The sequence below is a fragment of the Protopterus annectens genome, chromosome 4.part0 (genome assembly GCF_019279795.1).
Source record: "Protopterus annectens isolate FY-2018-M chromosome 4.part0, PAN1.0, whole genome shotgun sequence".
NCBI classification, from domain to species: Eukaryota; Metazoa; Chordata; order Ceratodontiformes; family Protopteridae; genus Protopterus; species Protopterus annectens.
In genome coordinates this window covers 875,142,865-875,161,871 of record NC_056733.1, presented here as the reverse complement: position 1 = coordinate 875,161,871, position 19,007 = coordinate 875,142,865, and the positions used below count along the sequence as shown (strand labels likewise).

The following is a 19,007-nucleotide window of genomic DNA, read 5'->3' as shown; positions in this document are numbered from 1 at the left end:
GTTTCAGCGAATAAGAGTTTCAAGGACAGAAAAGTTTTAATGCCAAGTCTGTTTTCATTGTGAGACTGCTTTACTTTGTTTAGCAAATGTCTATCAGTGTATGTGCTATAAATTTTGAAATAAAAGTTTTAAATTAAATCCAAACCCCTGTAATCATTGTAGAAGTAAAGCAGAAAATAGTATGCTCACTGAGAGTTTTAAACAGTGTTTATGGCAACTGGGAAGAAATGGAGAAATAGCCAAGTAATGGGTGACTAGAATGGCTGCTTGCGGGGGGGGGGGTACCAAAATTAGAAGCATTTTGCTTTCACGTACATGTCCTGAATTTTTGACATGAAACATTGGCAACCCTAAATTCAGGTGGCAGCAGGTATGGAATCACTGTTTGCAGTACAGCAGACTTCATTTACGCAGGACCAGAGTGATATTGTAATCCACAGATAACCAGAATCCTAGCAACAGGTCCCTACACATAGCAAACCTTTACTAAATCAACAGCCGTGAGGGGATAATGCTCTGTAATTCTCCAGAACAATACATTTGAAAACTGACCTTGGCACTGTATAAAGATTTGCGGCTTTTTTACTAATTAAAGAGGTAAGTGAACTAACCATAGGTAAAATGCTTCACCATATGCTTGCTAGTTATAGGTCCCTCACCATCATCCAGGAAAACCAGGCCTCATACTTGAATGTACTAGAATCTCATACCATTTAGCCCTGCACCTCCATTAACTGGGAAGGGTACACAACCATGAAGATGCAGGCTCAGAGATTTCTAGACTTTGTCAATGCAATTGCCCTTAAACAGCTAGTCTGCACTACCACTAGGAGTACAGATGTCCTAGACCTGGTACACACAAATATTGGCGAGCACTACACCTCCCAAGTATAATGTCCGCACTTGGTAGGCAAGATCACAAAGCTGTCTCCTTTGAAATAAATATAAAGCTAGAACTCCCATCTAATCCCAGAACCTTTAAGAACTTTTCTAAGGCTAATTATCTCCTATTATATGATGGCATAGCTAATCTCTAAATTCCCTCAAACCCAGAAAAGAGGGAAGCCTATTCTGAGGTGTACACAAAAGCACTGTACAACCATAGACCATCAATAACAAAAGTGCTATCCTAACTAACACCCTCCTATAAATCCTTAGTTACCTCCCAACTAACATGACCCCCATACAACTGTCCATGATACTTGGGACCCCACCCCCTATAAATCCTTAGTTACCTCCTGACTAACATGCTCCGCCATACAACTGCCCATGATACTTGGGACCCCACCCTTCTATAAATCTCTAGTTACCTCCCAACTAACACGCCCCCCATACAACTACCCATGATACTTGGAACATAAATGGTTCAAAGTGAGCAGTTCAGGGTGAGCAGCTAGGTTTGTAAGGGCCCTAGTGGTTGTCAGCCTAGTAACAGTTTATGAACCTTTGAACTTATATTACAAAAACAGGTACACAGTTCAGGTGTGATAACACAAGCACACACAGATATTGCCACTGCCACAGAAGGATAAAGATATTTGATTCAGGTGGCATTCATGAGCTGATAACTGTGTCCTTTTGTGTCATCACATTACCCCAAACTTCTCCCAGATCTTTGCATCTGATTGTAAATCTGTTTATTGTTAAGAAAGATAAGAGGGTCCAAGAAAGGTGAAAGGTGAATGACAGCATGTGCCATCCTATCCTCATTTTCAGTAAAATTAACTTTCAGTAGCATAATTATCATTCATATCTTCCATTTCCTATCAAGCTTGCATATATTACCCTGTTAAAACTTAAAGAGTGGCAACATGCTGTAATTTTGGCACAGAGGATGAACTGTACTTCTGCAAAAAGCTGTTATGTTACATAGTTACTTCTACAATAACACTGTTATGTTACATAGCTACTTCTGCAATAACACTGTTATGTTACATAGCTACGGTTTGTTATCATTATAGCCAGTGTCTAGTAGTCAGACATATAGCTGTACATCATAACACAACAGCTACACTCAGATATTTTCCACTTACCTGTGGAAGCATTATATATGTTGAAAAACACTCCTCCTCCAATTCCCATGCTGTGAGCATTCATGAGTCCAACACAAAGCAGAGAAGCAATGGCTGCATCAACTGCCGAACCTTTCTTCAGGATGTCCCTGAGAAACAACAGAATGATAAAAGCAGGCAGCATAGGATGAAATAACAGCAACACTTGCTGCAGAAGTTAGTGAAGGTAAGTCATAGCATAGTAAGGAGTAATAACAGACCAAGGTCCTAATATTGCTTTTTAATGTATGAGGCCTTCAAAAATGTGTAATTCAACAAACCACTGTACAGCCCTCAGCATTTGAAACTTGTAAGCATTATGCACCATCCAGTAATGCTGGCCATGTTATGCATTTTTATAAAGTTACACAACATAATCAGACCTGGTTTTGTTTCCTGTAAATATTTTCATGCAGGGATAATGATTTGCCATTTTTCTTGAGAAAATAACAGGAGTTGGAATTTCTGAATACAAGAAAATCACAATAATTCATTGAATTTGACATTTTAGGCCAAATCACTTTTTCACCAGCACTTTTATTTCTTCTTATAATTGCAGAATTGCAGAACTGTCAATTTGCGTTACTGAATGCTCTTTACTTAGAAACTGGTTTTATTTTTGTATATAAACACACGAGCCTATGAATAGGCATCAAAGGCACAAGCATTGAAACACAGGTGATCGATGCCAGTGCTTTTAAAATATTCTTACCAAAAAACCCAGTTCATAAAAAAAAAAAACACAACAACTGAGGGCAAAATGCAAACAAATAGTTTATTTTTGTGATTAGTTAACTAAAACTCTATCCCTAATTTCCGACACACTTTGTCTGAATAGTAGTGTTATGGAAAGAGTTTTTTAATAAGTTAAAGTTTAAGGTTGGGGTTTGTAGCAGGATTAGCATTAGTACCCATTGCTACCTTACTAATGTGTGCTAACCTTAATCCTCACACACATCACATACAAAAGTACACATGCACAACACCAAATCTACCCCCTCCCTAGCCTTTAACTCAGAAAAACAAGCATACAAGATGTCATCCTTAAGGCCAAAACATTTCTTACCCACACACATTCAATCTTCCTTCTTTCAGAATCTTCAGCACTGGAAAAGGAGTGATTTCGCCAAATTTCCCAAGCACTTCACTTCATTGATGAACTACGTTTTAACTGTTGTTGGCTACACACTCAAGTGTGACAGCCATTTCTGTGCATTTAAAGTGTTTTTTTGATTGTATCTGCTTTATTTTTGGGGAAAAAAAAACTTGTTTTCCCGCCTTTCTAAGCTAGTAGGAAGTTTCTATGTTCACCTGTGAGAGAGGGGAGCTTTGAGCAGCCTATCTGTCCTGGAGGAGTGGTTTCAGCCCAGAAATTAGTAGTTTATTGGCCATTTTGGGCTAATTTCTATCTCTTACACCAGCATTTGCAAGGTTTTTGCGCTTGTATACAGCTCAGCAAGCTCCTGCCTGGTGCCCTGCAGAGTTCTACAGCAGCAGAGAGACAAAAGAGAGATTTTGGAATGATTAAGTATCATTTTGTCTGCATTTTCTTGCTGCCTTTAGCTAATTCCACCTAAAACATGGATTTTTTAGAGTTTCTGTGATTTAAAAAGTTTGTTTCAGCTACATATTGTACTTATTTTACTGCCTGCACTTTAACACAGTCATTTTGTGTTTAAATTACCTGTTTAACTGTTGCAGGCTACACACTCAAGTGTGATAGCCATTTCTGTGCATTTAAAGTGTTTTTTGATTGCATCTGCTTTATTTTCTGAAAATAAATATATATATATATATATATATATATATATATATATATATATATATACATACATACACATGTTTTCTGCCTTTCTAAGCTAGTATAGACCAGTTTTCAGGTTAGTGCTGAATTCAGGGCTGTGTTACAAGTTTCTGTGTTTGCCCATACCTTACTTGGATAGAAGGAAGTCTCTCTGTTCAACTGTGAGAGAGGGGAGCTTTGAGCAACCTATTTGTCCCTGGAGGAGTGGCTTCAGTGCAGAAATTAGTAGTTTATTGGCCATTTTCAGCTAATGTCTATCTCTTTAATTTCCCTGCTATAACACCTGCATTTGCGAGGTTTTTAAGCTTGTAAACAGCTCAGCAAGCTGCTGCCTGGTAACCTGCAGAGTTCTACAGCAGCAGAGAGACAAAAGAGAGACTTTGGAGTGATTAAGTATCATATGTCTGCATTTTCTTGCTGCCTTTAGCTAATTCCACCTAAAACGCTGATTTTTTTTTTTAGAGTTTCTGTGATTTAAAAAAACTTGTTTCAGCTACATATTGTACTTATTTTACTGCCTGCACTTTAACAAAGTCGTTTTTGTGTTTAAATTACCTGTTTAACTGTTGTAGGCTACACACTCAAGTGTAATAGCCATTTCTGTGCATTTAAAGTGTTTTTTTGATTGTATTTGCTTTATTTTCGGGAAAAAAAAAATACATGTTTTCCCACCTTTCTAAGCTAGTATACTCCAGTTTTCAGGATATTGCTGAATTCAGGGCTGTGTTACAAGTTTCTGTGTTTGCCCATACCTTACTTGGATAGAAGGAAGTTTCTCTGTTCACCTGTGAGAGAGGGGAGCTTTGAGTAGACTATCTGTCCGTGGAGGAGTCATTTCAGCCCAGAAATTAGTAGTTTATTGGTCATTTTGGGCTAATTTCTATCTCTTTCAGTTCCCTGCTATAAAACCCGTATTAGCGTGGTTTTGCATGCCAGGCAGCGCCAGTTAGCTAGGGTAAAACTATTCCGAACTCCACAGAGTCTACTCTTCAATTTTTCCCTTGGAACTAGACAAACTTTCAACTTAAGCACTCAAACCATTCACTTCTTAGCCCGGCACTTGCTCATAACTCATAGCACGCACTAATAAACCTTAGCACTAGACCCCTTTATACTGTAGAGAAGGGCAAGGCTCTCTATTTGACCTTACCAGCCAATCAGTAAAACAGTTCACTGTACATATCCAGGCATGTCCAACGGGCAGTTTTATTTGTACTCTTCAGTCCAACTGGTGAATCTGGGCATTTTGAGGCAATGTTACAACTGCCTCATGTACACAGACAGCCCTCTCCTCCTACCACCAAACACTAATACATGCGAGAGATGCAATTATACATCAAACCGGAGGCTAAGCTCTCTCAACCCAAGACTGGACCAGACAGTCAAGTGGAGAAGGGAATTACTTGCATCATACCACCAGTCTCACATAGACTTGTTAAACCAGCAGTGGCAAAAATCACAAATAAATACAAGAAAACATACTCTGAGGCTCTAAATAAAAATCTGCAAAGGCAACAGAGACCTCCAAATCAGACATCCAAGCAACCTCCACCCCCAACACAAATCATGAAACACATACTTCAAAAAACCAGTGTGCCATGCAATCACAGCTCTTAAGGCAAAATAACATACCCAACACACTAATAATATATGACTCTATAGTCAGGCACACTGACGTCCCACTAACTAGGCTGAACAAGGAGAAAGTCACTGTTAGCTGCCTGTCGGGTGCCAGGATCCGCCACATAACACAAGCACTCAGGTCACTCCAGAACAAGTACAAATACGACTCTGTCATTGTCCATGTTGGTGTGAATGACATGAGCCATACCTCCCTGGACTACATGAAAAGAGACATGGAAGAGCTCTCTGATCACGTAGCCCAGGACAGTATGACCCTGACCCTGAGTAGCATCCTGCCCTCACCAAGAATTATACCACAGTATAAAGAAAACAATTATCAATTTCAACAATTGGCTAAGCTTCTGGTGTCACTCAAAGGGGATCCAGTGTCTGTCAGCCTGGGATGACATGCTCGACAAGCCACGCTGCTTCACTAGAGATGGCTTGCACCTGTCACCCTTAGGCTTTTGAATACTGGCCAAGGCTCTTGCCACCCCCATAGTGCCTTTTTTCGGCAATACTCAAAAGACAAACCCACCGCCATAAAAAGCACAAGTAACAAAAAACTGAGGGTAATGCTACTCAATGCCAGAAGTCCAAACCTCAAAATGCATGCATTAGAGGCACTCCTCAGTATGGAGAAACTCGATATATGTGCAGTAACAGAAACCTGGTTCAAGGTTCCATAGAGCACCCCAGCACTACCAGGCTACAACTCATACCATACATTTCAGCCACAAAACCCGGGCTGAAAAACAAAAGGCGAGGTTGTATCCATATTCATCAAGGATACCCACACCTCCAGGTTAGTGGCACAGCACGATGCTTCAGAGGTCATCCATGTGCAACTAACAATGGGCAAAACTGCAATTCAAATTGTAGCTTGCTACAGATCACCCACCATGTCCCAGGACCCCCATTCTGCATTTCTGGAAACACTGGGAAACATAAAGGTCCTACCAAACACCCTGATATTGGGTGATTTCAATTACCCAAACATTAACTAGGAGAACTACTCAAGTACTAACTCCCTAGACCCTTGCCCAACATTTCCTAGAATTTATAAACTCAAATGCCCTTGATCAACTGGTCAACACCGCCACCAGAGATGACAACATATTGGACCTGGTCATCACCAACATGGGCGACCGGTGTTCGACAATGGCGGTCAACCCCTCGCTGGTTAGATCTGACCATAAACTAATCACTCTGGATATCCACATTCCGTCCCCACACCTGGGCAAAGAAACCACCATGAAAAACTTTTCAAAAGCAAACTTCATGTTACTTAAGACTGAGGTGGAAGGTTTCAAAGCCCCCATACTAAAGGATAATGCTGCCCAAGCAGCAAAATAATTTACTAATGCATTCTACAGGCACCTACAAGAATGCATGGATCATGCTATCCCAAGCAAAACAAAGACTCACTCCTCCAAGAAAAGGAAACCAGTCTGGTGGACCCCTGCCATAAACAAGCTATACAATAGAAGGAGGAAACTAGTACAGAAAAAGAGTAAAATCCCAAGAAAGGAAGACATCCCTGATCAGTATCAGCAAGGAACTATGATCCCTCATAAAATCATCCAAGGCTAGCTTCAAAATAAATATTGCCAAGGACTCCAAAGATAACCAAAAGACAATCTTTAGTTATGTCAAGAATCTAAGTGGCAATTCTCAGATCTGCTCAGAGTTAGTGCAGAATGGCACAAAATACACTGAACTGACCAATATTGCCAACATCCTAGCAGACAGGTTCAGTGCAAACTTCACCCCCCCCTCATCCCCAAAAGGGCCCATAACCATACCAGGAGAATGTAGTGCCCCTGAAATCACAGACACTCAGGTTAAAACAGCCCTCTCCAAAGCCAAAAACACAACATCAATGGGACCGGCTGTGTCCTACACAAGCTGAAAGATAAACTAACCCCTCACCTAAACACACTGTTCAAACCCAGCCTTTCCACAGGCTATGTGCCCATAGAGTGGCGCACAGCAATGGTTATCCCACTTCACAAATGTGGAGCCACAACAGATCCCGGGAATTATCGTCCTATAAGCCTGACTAGCTTGGTGTGCAAGGCTATGGAGCACATCATCATGGATCTCATTACCAAAGACATTGGGAACCTCCAAACACTGGACCCTACCCAGTTCGGCTTTGTTAAGGGCAGATCATGCCTTCTAAACCTGGTGGACTTCTTTGAGACAGTTACCAAGGCTATAGATGAGGGAAAGGTGGTCCACACAGCCTACCTGGACCTCGCACATCCCTTTGACACCATTTCCCATTCTGGTATTATAGACAAGCTCACCAGCCTGAACATAAACCCCTACTTCATGAGATGGGTTGCCAACTGGTTCACAGACAGAACCCACATGGTAAGAGTTGCGGGAGCTAGGTCTGACTCTAAACTGGTTACAAGTGGCATTCCCCAGGGCTCAGTCCTGGGACCACTCCTGTTCGGCATATACTTCTCAGAGGTACAGGCAAGCACAGGAGGACTACGGCTGACCAAGTTCACAGATGACTGCAATCTAGGGGCTATAACTGACTCTCCAGCTGACACAGACATCCTCCAAAAGGGTCTCACTGAGACAGATGCCTGGTGTCAAATCCATGGCCTCAAGCTAATGCCAAAAAGTGCATAGTCATCCCTTTTGGAAAAAACAAAGTACCCACAAACTGCCACATAGGTGGTAGCCCCCTAAATACAGAAGATGTAATAAGGGATCTGGGGAACCAAGTATAGTAATATCTCCTTTGATAATAACATTACCAAAGTGGTTAGAAAATCCTTCTATGTGACCCAGCTAATCACAAAAGGGTTTGCATGCAGATCAAAAGAGGTAATTGTGCCCCTCTACGCATCACTCATCAGACCCATCATAGAGTACAACGCCCCATTTGGGATGTACCTTACAAGACACCTGGAACAGCTGGAAGGACTACAGAAGTACCTTACCAAGAGGATCACTGGCCTAAAACAGATGCCCTATGCAGCTCGACTGAAGAAACTCCAGCTGTACTCGGTTGCATACCACCTACTCAGAGGTGATCTCTCCCTGACATACAAGGCCATGTCCAACCCAGAACTGATGGACATGCTCCACCTAAAGAAAACCATATCCCCTTGAGCCACACGCTCTAGGGATCTAAACCTCACCACAACAATAAATAGGACATGCTGGAGGGATAGATTCCTGTCCCAGAGACTTCCCATGTTCTGGAAGAAGATTCCAATCTACATTAGGCAGTGCTCCTCGCTAACACTCTTCAAGAGAAACCTTGACGAGTGGATGGGAAACAGAAAGTTTACCCCGGGGACCACTTCAATGGCTCTGCTGGACAGAGGCACAGTGAACTAATCTAAGGGGGTGGCGAAAGCCAATACATTCCAGCTAGGCTTCTAAATGCCTTTTGGCGGATAGCTTAGTACCTACCTATGAACGTAAGGATTCAACACACTGAAATGAATCCATATATTTATACATGTACGTATGAATGTATATATCTGTACACAGAATGAAAAAATTTACAAGGCTGTCACAGTAATGTTCGGAAATTACACATAACAATCCCAGGTATAATTCCCAAAATTTTATCTTGTAAAAATGGAATTTCCTTTCATGTATAATGATGATGATGATTACATGGGTCTACTTCATTTGATTGACAGACTACATTGTTGAAACTCACATGATCAAAATCACACGATTGATAATTTAGTTTGTTGAACAACCCAAATAACACATGCAACCAAAGAAAACAATGTTTTTGCAGATAGGCAAACCCCATGCACCCCTACACCCACTGTTAATTTTATACCAACCCTGAGATCACACTGCTAGGATTAGAAACAGAAAGACAAAACTGAATGAGTTAAAAACACAAAAAAAATAGGAAAATAGTAATTGTTTTTCTATTTTTTTAGTAATTTAAATACTTTTAAAAGGAATTGATGAGGTTTACTATTTTGAATGGTGTCAAAAATAAAACAAATATTATATGTTTAATAGATGTAAGGATTCTAGATGAGAACCTAAGACAACAAGTTCAGGTATTGTAAGGACAGTAGGTAATATGGAGTAAGGGGAAGTCAGAATGTTCTGGAATAGCTATTTTGTGAAGACTCATAAAATAAAAGGTTGGATATTATATTAGAATATCAAAGGAGAGTAGTTAAGTTTGCAGGATTGCGTGGTATGGAGTATTATACTGTATGCATATAGAGATATAAAAAAGAGGGCAAAGCTGTATTAGTGAACATGTTTATTGCTGTTGTGCAGATAGTAGTGCCATTGGCTCAGCATGTAGTAAACTCACCTTTGCTGCTGGAAGAAAAGAAGGCTGTGAGTTCTATTCCCACCCAAGGTGACAAATTTCATTTTTCCATTACTGATACTGTACTACAGTATAACAGGCAGGTTGTACTCCTCAGTGTGCTGTCCTTCAGATGAGACATTAAACTGACATCTCATCCAATGCAAAAGATCCCATGACATGTATAACAAAAGCAGTAGGGGTTCTTTATTTACATAAATGTATATATATATATATATATATATATATATATATATATATATATATATATATTATATTTATTTACGGATTCACTTCAAAACACTGAAAACTCAAAACATTGAAACTCAAAACACTGAAAACACATATCATACATATACTGAGTTTAAACAGCATAAATCATAGCACTTTCCACCAAGTGTAAACAGGGGGGAAAGACCCCCCTGCATCCCCCACACCCCCTGCTACTTAAATATATAATCTCCAAGATTGCACTTAGTGTAGTGAAATGCAGTCTTGGAGTTGATATATATAAGTAGCAAGGGGTCTGTGGGGGTTCTATATTAATATCAAACCCTATTCAGGGAACGCTGAAAATAGCGAAGCTGCAGAAAACCAAATTCGTTCACAGATAAAGAATTTGGTTGTCTGTTTCTGTCGCTTTGCTATTTTCAGTGCTGTGGTGGAATGTTACCGGTCAGGTTTAGGTAAATGTGAGATTGTGTGGACGTGAGGGTTAGGGCAGGGTAGGTGAGTTAGGGTTAGGGCACGGGTGAGGTGAGTGTGCAGTAGTGACGGACCTTAGGGTTAGGGTTTGGGTTAAGGTAAGTGGATAGTTAGTGGTGTATGTACAGCTTAGTGTGGGGGTAGATGTAAGATTTTAGGTGTATGTGTGTGGTTGCTGTTTGTTTGGTGTGCTTGTGTTGTGTGTATGTGTTTCGGAATGTTCTGAATGTTCAATGTTGTCAGCGTTCGCTGAATTGGGTTCAATATTAGAACATTCGAAGTTCTGACACTTCGATGTTCTAATATAAACCCCATGGGGGGTGCAGGTGGGCTTGCCCCCCTGCTTACACTTGGTGGAAAGTGCTATGATTTATGTTGTTTAAAGTCAGTATATGTATGATATGTGTTTTCAGTGTTTTGAGTTTCAGTGTTTTGAGTTTTCAGTTTTATGAAGTGAATCCATATTTACACATAATTATATATAATTATTTATATAATTACATGTTTACATATTTATGACACAATATAACATTTCTGTCTTTATTAAATATAACTGTTACTCTCTTTATTGAAAATTCATAATATATTCATCCACTTTTTCCACCATAATCATCTTCTGATCTTAAGATTTTTGACAAATTTTGTTTATTAAATAACGCTTTGATTTTGCTTTCCATAATTCCCAGACCACACAAGCCAATATTTTATCAGTCTCTTCCATTTAAACTTCAGCCATATGTTCATAATAACCATATAATATCATTTTCATCTAAAGGGTGATGTGCAGAGCTGCAGTAACTACAGAGGGATTAAATTGATCAGTCACAGCATGAAGTTATGGGAAAGAGTAGTGGAAGCTAGGTTAAGAAGGGAGGTGATGATTAGTGATCAGCAGTATGGTTTCATGCCAGGAAAGAGCACTGCAGATATGATGTTTGCTCTGAGAGTGTTGGTGGAGAAGTACAGAGAAGGTCAGAAGGAGTTGCATTGTGTTTTTGTAGACTTAGAGAAAGCATATGACAGGGTGCCTAGAGAGGAGTTGTGGTATTGTATGAGGAAGTCGGGGGTGTCAGAGAAGTATGTAAGAGTGGTGCAGGATATGTACGAGGGTAGTGTGACAGCGGTGAGGTCTGCGGTGGGAGTGATGGATGCATTTAAGGTGGAGGTGGGATTATATCAAGGATCAGCTCTGAGCCCTTTCTTATTTGCAATGGTGATGGACAGGTTGATAGCCGAGATCAGACAGGTGTCCCCGTGGACTATAATGTTTGCAGATGACATTGTGATCTGTAGTGAGAGTAAGGAACAGGTGGGGAGACCCTGGAGAGGTGGAGATATGCTCTAAAGAGAAGAGGAATGAAGGGCAGCAGGACTAAGACAGAATATATGTGTGTGAATGAGAGGGAGGATAGAGGAATGGTGAGGATGCAGGGAGTATAGGTGGCAAGGTGGATGACTTTAAATACTTGGGATCAACAGTTCAGAGTAATAGGGAGTGTGGAAGAGAGGTGAAGAAGAGAGTACAGGCAGGATGGAGTGGGTGGAGAAGAGTGTCAGGAGTGATTTGTGACAGACGAGTACCAGTAAGAGTGAAAGGGAAGGTCTACAAGAGGGTAGTGAGACCAGCTATGTTATATGGGTTGGAGACAGTGGCACTGACAAAAAGGCAGGAGTCAGAGCTTCACGTGGCAGAGATGAAGATGTTAAGATTTGCACTGGGTGTGACGAGGATGGACAGGATTAGGAATATGTATATTAGAGGGTCAGCCCAGGTTGGAAGGTTTGGAGACAAAGCCAGAGAGGCAAGATTGCTTTGGTTTGGACATGTGCTGAGGAGGGATGCAGAGTATATTGGGAAAAAGATGCTAAGGATGAAGCTGCCAGGTAACAGGAAAAGAGGAAGGCCTAAGATAAGGTTTATGGATGTGGTGAGAGAGGACATGCAGGCGGTTGGTGTGACAAAGCAAGATGCAGAGGACAGGAAGAAATGGAAACAGATGATCCGCTGTGGCAACCCCTAACGGGAACAGCCGAAAGAAGAAGAAGAAGATCTAAAGCATTTACACACTATCACAAATTATTTTGTTTTTACACACCAATTCCCAAACTTTCCCTATTCTTTCACATTGTAAAAAACATTTCTTCTTGTTTATAAAAATAACATTTCTTCTTTTTTGCTTTATAATTTGTGTTGCCTTCTATAATTATTCTTTTTAATGTAAGGACTCGATATAAAGTCTTGCAGGTTTAATAATTCTGTATCTCGTTTTCCTTCTTATGGCTTTAATGGTATTTTCATTCAGGAATTCCAGAGTTTTATATTTTCATCACACTGATATACCGATCTTTTCTATTCTTATCTATATTTTTGTGTCAGTTTTCCTGATAATACTTTTCTCTTAATATTCTTTCAACTCTCTAGTAGCAATTTTCTTCCATTTTTATATTTCTTATATTTAATAAGAAATAATCATATTTAACATTCAGAATTGTAGCAATTTTTTTAACATTAAGTCTAGATTAAAAAATGGCATATAGGTTAACAAAACAAGATAGACAGCAGGATGAATGTGTCAATCCCCCTTTATTCTCATCAACACACAATATACCTCTCTTAACATGGTTTAGCCCCAAAACCCAAATTATTCTGAACACTATTTGAAGAATTTCATTTTCTTTAGCAGTTGTTAACATGTATACATTAAGTACCATAGTTTTTCTTATATAACACATTTTATCAAATAAAACATTTTTCTTAAAGGAAAGTCTAAAGTTCTCCATAATGCACTAATGTGGTTTATTTCTTGAATTAGAAAATCCCAATGATCCATGATTACCTCTCTAAGACCAAATCTGCAGCCTAACAATTATGTTTCATTACTAGAAAAGAAAACATTTTCTGTGTTCACTGAATGTCCTAACCCTTTACTTTTCACTGAGTTTAATTCAAACCCAAATCTGATCAAGGCTATAACTAACATTAATAATCCTCACTTTTCATTTTAGTCATAAGGATGACATTGTCTGCACATGGTGGTAACACTGGAATGATCACCTAATTTCATATCCAATATTTTCCACTTTTCATAGCTTCAGTCATCTCACATGCAACAGCATTCATTATTAAGGCAAACAGAGCACTGCTCAGTGGGGATCCTTAACATATATTTCTTTTAACTTCAATTATTTTGGAAAAATATCCATTCACTAAAATTGTGACATCATGTTTTCATATACTAACTATAATGTTTTAAATATGTTTGTCCTAATACCATAGTGTGCCTTAACATTCCGTAAAGAGGTATAGCCTACACAGTCAAATGCTTTATGTACATCTCCTATCATCACCCTTATCTCATTTTTCTCTTGTTATATCATCAGCAACCTTTTTAATTCATCTTACTTTTTTCCACTCACCCCATGAATACCAGTATTCAATACTTCTTTTACCATTGTTACAAGTCTAATCTGGAATATTTTCATAAATGTTTTACAGTTGGTATTGTTTAAAGTAACAGACCTCCAGTTATGCATACAGCATTTGTCTCCTTTTTTTACACATAAATTTTATATCTCCTTTGCATGTCTGTATAGTTTCAAAACCTTGGGTGGTATTCATAGCCTGGGAGTTTGCAGCTACATAGTGGTTATTTGCAAGGACAGCTGCTATGTGTATAAGCTAAGCTAAGCTAAGTGCAGGTTATTTACACTGAATAAGTTCATAGGTGTTTACTGGGCTAACGACCACAAGGGCTTTTTTAAGCCTAGTCATGCATCCTAAATCTCTGACAACTACTGATACCTTTGAGAAGTGCAAACATGGAAGATGAACCATTTACAGGTTACCTGTGCATTTGAGACATAGGTGCCAACCAGGGATGAATTTCTAGTTTCCCATCCAATTGTCCAAGCTGCTTCACAAAGATGGGGAACCTGTTCCATAGATGGGGTAGTCTCTGGGATCCATATCTATCTCTCCAGCAGGTCCTATTTGTATCACAGGCAAGGTTTAAGTCTTTAGATTGGGTAATTCTGGTGCTGTTTGTTTTGTGGATATGCAGGAGTCCATCAGAGTGGGGTCTGACAATTCCTATATGCCAGGCATAAATCTCCCCTCAAACGTCTGTAGGAGACAGAATACAGGGATACTGCCTTGAGGTGGTCTGCATAGGATATTTTACTTATGCCCTGTATTCTTTTAGTGAGGACCCTCTGTGCACATTCCAGTTGTTGGATATGCCTGGTTAGGTACATGCCAATGGGGGCATTGTACTCATGATAGGTCTGATGAATCTGAATACAATGGAACAATGGCTTCCTTGGACTTAGATGCCATACCTTTGTTTATAAGTTGTGCAATATAGAATGATTTCTTCACCACTGTAGACACATGATGGTCAAAGGCTAGACTACTATCTATGTGTGTCCCTAAGTCCCTGACTACTTGGTCAACTCTAAGGGGTGTGTTGTCATTATGAGTTAACAGGGATGGATGACTTCCCAAAGGAAAAGTGAAGGCATTTTGAAAACACACCCACTTTGGGTAAAAGTGTAAAGTACCTAAAGTAAAGTGTTAAGTACATATGAAGTATTACGTGAAAACTGTAGGCTTCATATTACTTCCTCTGTATTTGGATACTGCAGATGACACAGCTATACTCAATCACTCTTGAAGCACTTAAGAGAAGCAGTAGACCACAGAGCTACTGTTAATATTTATAAAAACAAAGGGGTTTAACGTGTTTTTATATGGGTATCCTTATTAGGGCACCCTGATGGTTTCATTAATGACTGGAAAGGGAGAGATAGGAAAGACTGAGAAAAGAGCAAAACAAAGAGGTAGACATAGAAGGAACACATTAAGAGAGTTGCATTGGAGGGGATGGGAACATTTAGAGGGTTGCACTGGAGGGGGTGGGAACATTTAGAGGGTTGCACTTGAGGGGGTGGGAGAGCAGGGGCATTATGTTTTTCGTGGGGAAAAGACTCTCTTATATAAAAAAAAAATGAAAAAGATAGGAGGGTAGTATGGGTGGGAAATAGATAAGAGGGTGTAGGAAAAAGAAAAAGGGAAGACTAGCTGAGGAAGTGCCAAGCAGGAGTCCCCAGTCAACAGACCATCAAATGTTTCCAATGTCAGATGGTGGTATAGTACAGGACCATGATGTCTAGAGGGTAGGGGTCTGTGGTGATGCAGTAGTCTGCATCAACTGGGACAGTGTGTCTTGAACATGCTGAAGAGAGACTTTGACTGGCTGAATCTATCTGTCCATGATCTGCTCTAGCAAGTCCTCGACCATGTCCAAAGCCCCCATTCAGTAATACTTTCCAGGCTGTCACATGTTTGGAGACCTGCAGAACTGGTGTCACTGCCCTGACTCTCAGGATGTCCCCAACTGGGCAGAGGGTGAATGGCCCCTAACCTGGGAGATACGTATCTGAGCCACTCCTGAGGACATTGGATCTGTAAAAAATGAACATAAATGAGAGACAAAGAAAGCAGTAAAAGGACAAAAATGTATAATTAAAATAAGAAAAACAGCAAAAAGTGTGGGGGGGGTACAAAAGAGAAAATGCAAACAATAACGTCTCACATCATGTTACACAGCATTCAGTTTCTAACAGTAAAGCATTTTTATTTTATAAATCTTTATTGGAGTAAAATAGAAGATATGGGAAGTGCTTATGCAGACTTTTGGAAGAAATAATATAGGAAGTGCTTGTTCTTACTTGGCAGGGCAGTGTTTACCTCTCAACCTGTTAATGCAAAAAATCTGGACAAAGCTTGACAAAATGGGGGTACAAATAGGGACATATTTTAAATATTGCTCTTATAAACTTAGAAAGTTGCTAGAGTAACAGGATTTGTTTTAATATACATTTTCTGAAGTATTTGAAGTCTGAAACTCAAATGTATGTCATTATTTAATGACTTCAATCCTATCATTCCAGTGATTTTCCAGGAAAAAAAATGGAACAGGTCAAAAATATGAGCCAAAAATCTGGACATTCTGCAAAAATATGTACAGTTGAGAGGTATTTACATGTTGCAGTCTGCTACACAAAGATTATATTTGTACCTAACATGCATTGACTTGCATTATTGCACTGAAAACACCCTTTATAAATACTTACATCTTGTAAAATCAGTTAAAGGCAAACTATTTTACTTATATGCTGCCATATCTCTCCCCCATGCTTGTAATAATGTACTGAAGGCACTCTAGTGCTTCAGTTACTGTGCTGCATTATAATGCATTGAATGCACTCTGGTGCTTCAGTTACTGTGCTGCATTATAATGTACTGAATGCACACTAATGCTTCAGTTACTGTACTGCATTATAATGTACTGAATGTACTCTAGTGATTCCATTACTATGCTGCATTATAATGTACTGAATGCACGCTAATGCTTCAGTTACTGTACTGCATTATAATGTACTGAATGTACTCTAGTGCTTCAGTTACTGTGCTGCATTATAATACATTGAATGCACTCTGGTGCTTCAGTTACTGTGCTGCATTATAATGTACTGAATGCACTCATGCTTCAGTTACTGTACTGCATTATAATGTACTGAATGTACTCTAGTGATTCCATTACTATGCTGCATTATAATGTACTGAATGCACTCTAATGCTTCAGTTACTGTACTGCATTATAATGTACTGAATGCACTCTAGTGCTTCAGTTACTGTGCTGCATTATAATGCATTGAATGCACTCTGGTGCTTCAGTTACTGTGCTGCATTATAATGCACTGAATGCACTCATGCTTCAGTTACTGTACTGCATTATAATGTACTGAATGCACTCTAGTGCTTCAGTTACTGTGCTGCATTATAATGCATTGAATGCACTGGTGCTTCAGTTACTGTGCTGCATTATAATAAACTGAATGCACTCTTGTGCTTCAGTTACTGTACTGCATTATAATGTACTAAATGCACTCTAGTGCTTCCATTACTGTGCTGCATTATAATGTACTGAATGCACTCTAGTGCTTCCATTACTATGCCACATTATAATGTACTGAATGCACTCTGGTGCTTTAGTTACTACACTGCATTATAATGCACTGAATACACTCTGGTGCTTTAGTTACTACACTGCATTATAATGCACTGAATGCACTCTAGTGCTTCCGTTACTGTGCTGCATTACAATGTACCAAATGCGCTCTAGTGCTGCTTCCGTTACTATGCTGCATTATAATGTACCGAATGCACTCTAGTGCTACTTCCATTACTATGCTGCATTATAATGTACCGAATGCACTCTAGTGCTTCTGTTACTATGCTGCATTAATTATTTCCCTGTATATTAATGAAATCATTTAAACATACAATACTATTTACTAGTTACTCATGCAGCATTTTCAACCAGTTTGAATGTTTGTTTTTCCAGGTGTCTCTTTTTATAGAAGATGCCTTCATCATCCTTTAAGAGGAGACTATTCTAGTTTATCTGTATTTCACATTTTCCCTTGACATTATTTATATGACTAGTAGTTATTGGCATGGCTTTCTATTTATTGCAGTATTTGCTTAGTATGCATTGGTTGAAATATGTATTACTATCTGAATTCTCTTACTTTGTCAATATTCCCTTTACAGCAAGCTCTAAATACATGAATACACTTTTGGTAGAATGCTTTCTTGAAATGTTATGCTTTGCATGTAGCAGTCTGTCAGTTGTGTTCAGCCAGAAGGTGCACACAGACAGACAAACACACACACACACACACACACACACACACACACACACACACACACACACACACACACACAAAGAAATGTAGTAGGTCATAGAACTTTTCATTTCCTTAGCTGTACAAAAATGTGTGCTTTGATAGTTTTATTCCTTAAAAATTCTAAGCATGTAAGAGTATGATGTAAAATGTATACAGAAGTAATAACATCAGTCATTTCTCAGTAATGTATGTGCAAGATGCAACCCCCTCCCCCAACTTCCACTCTGACTTGGTTGTGGTGCCTGACTGAGTCCAGCCATGTTGTATGCGCAATTAATATTGTGGAATAAATTACTATATTTTACAATAATTATACTAATAAATACTTTTCTGGCCTACACAAACTGACAACATGCAATTTAACTACTACATTTGCTTTCTGTGTTGTAAGTATACTCCTGCAGATGTACGTCTTTGATTTACACACACACACACACACACACACATATATATATATATATATATATATATATATATATATATATATATATATACATACATAAAATGCATATTATTTTACATATATATATATATATATATATATATATATATATATATATACAATGCATATTATTTTACTCATACACATGCTACATTTGTATTTATACAGACAATTACGATATCACATAAACATTCCATCTATTTATATACAGATGCAGTTCTGTGTACAGGTATGTTTATACATTCTTTTGAATTATTATAATAACAAAGCAGATACATTTTTGCAAGAACACATTTCTTCTAGCAA

The 19,007-nt window shown here is 39.0% G+C and overlaps 1 protein-coding gene across 1 annotated transcript in view; it reads right to left on the bottom strand.

Moving 5' to 3' along the window:
* Nucleotides 1–19,007, bottom strand: part of GGT1 (gamma-glutamyltransferase 1) — a gene marked incomplete in the record, with an annotated part of 1,527,627 nt that overhangs the window by 407,318 nt on the left and 1,101,302 nt on the right. The window contains 1 exon segment of the mRNA XM_044068834.1: nt 2,034–2,161. Within this exon segment, the coding sequence (XP_043924769.1) occupies nt 2,034–2,161 (128 nt within the window).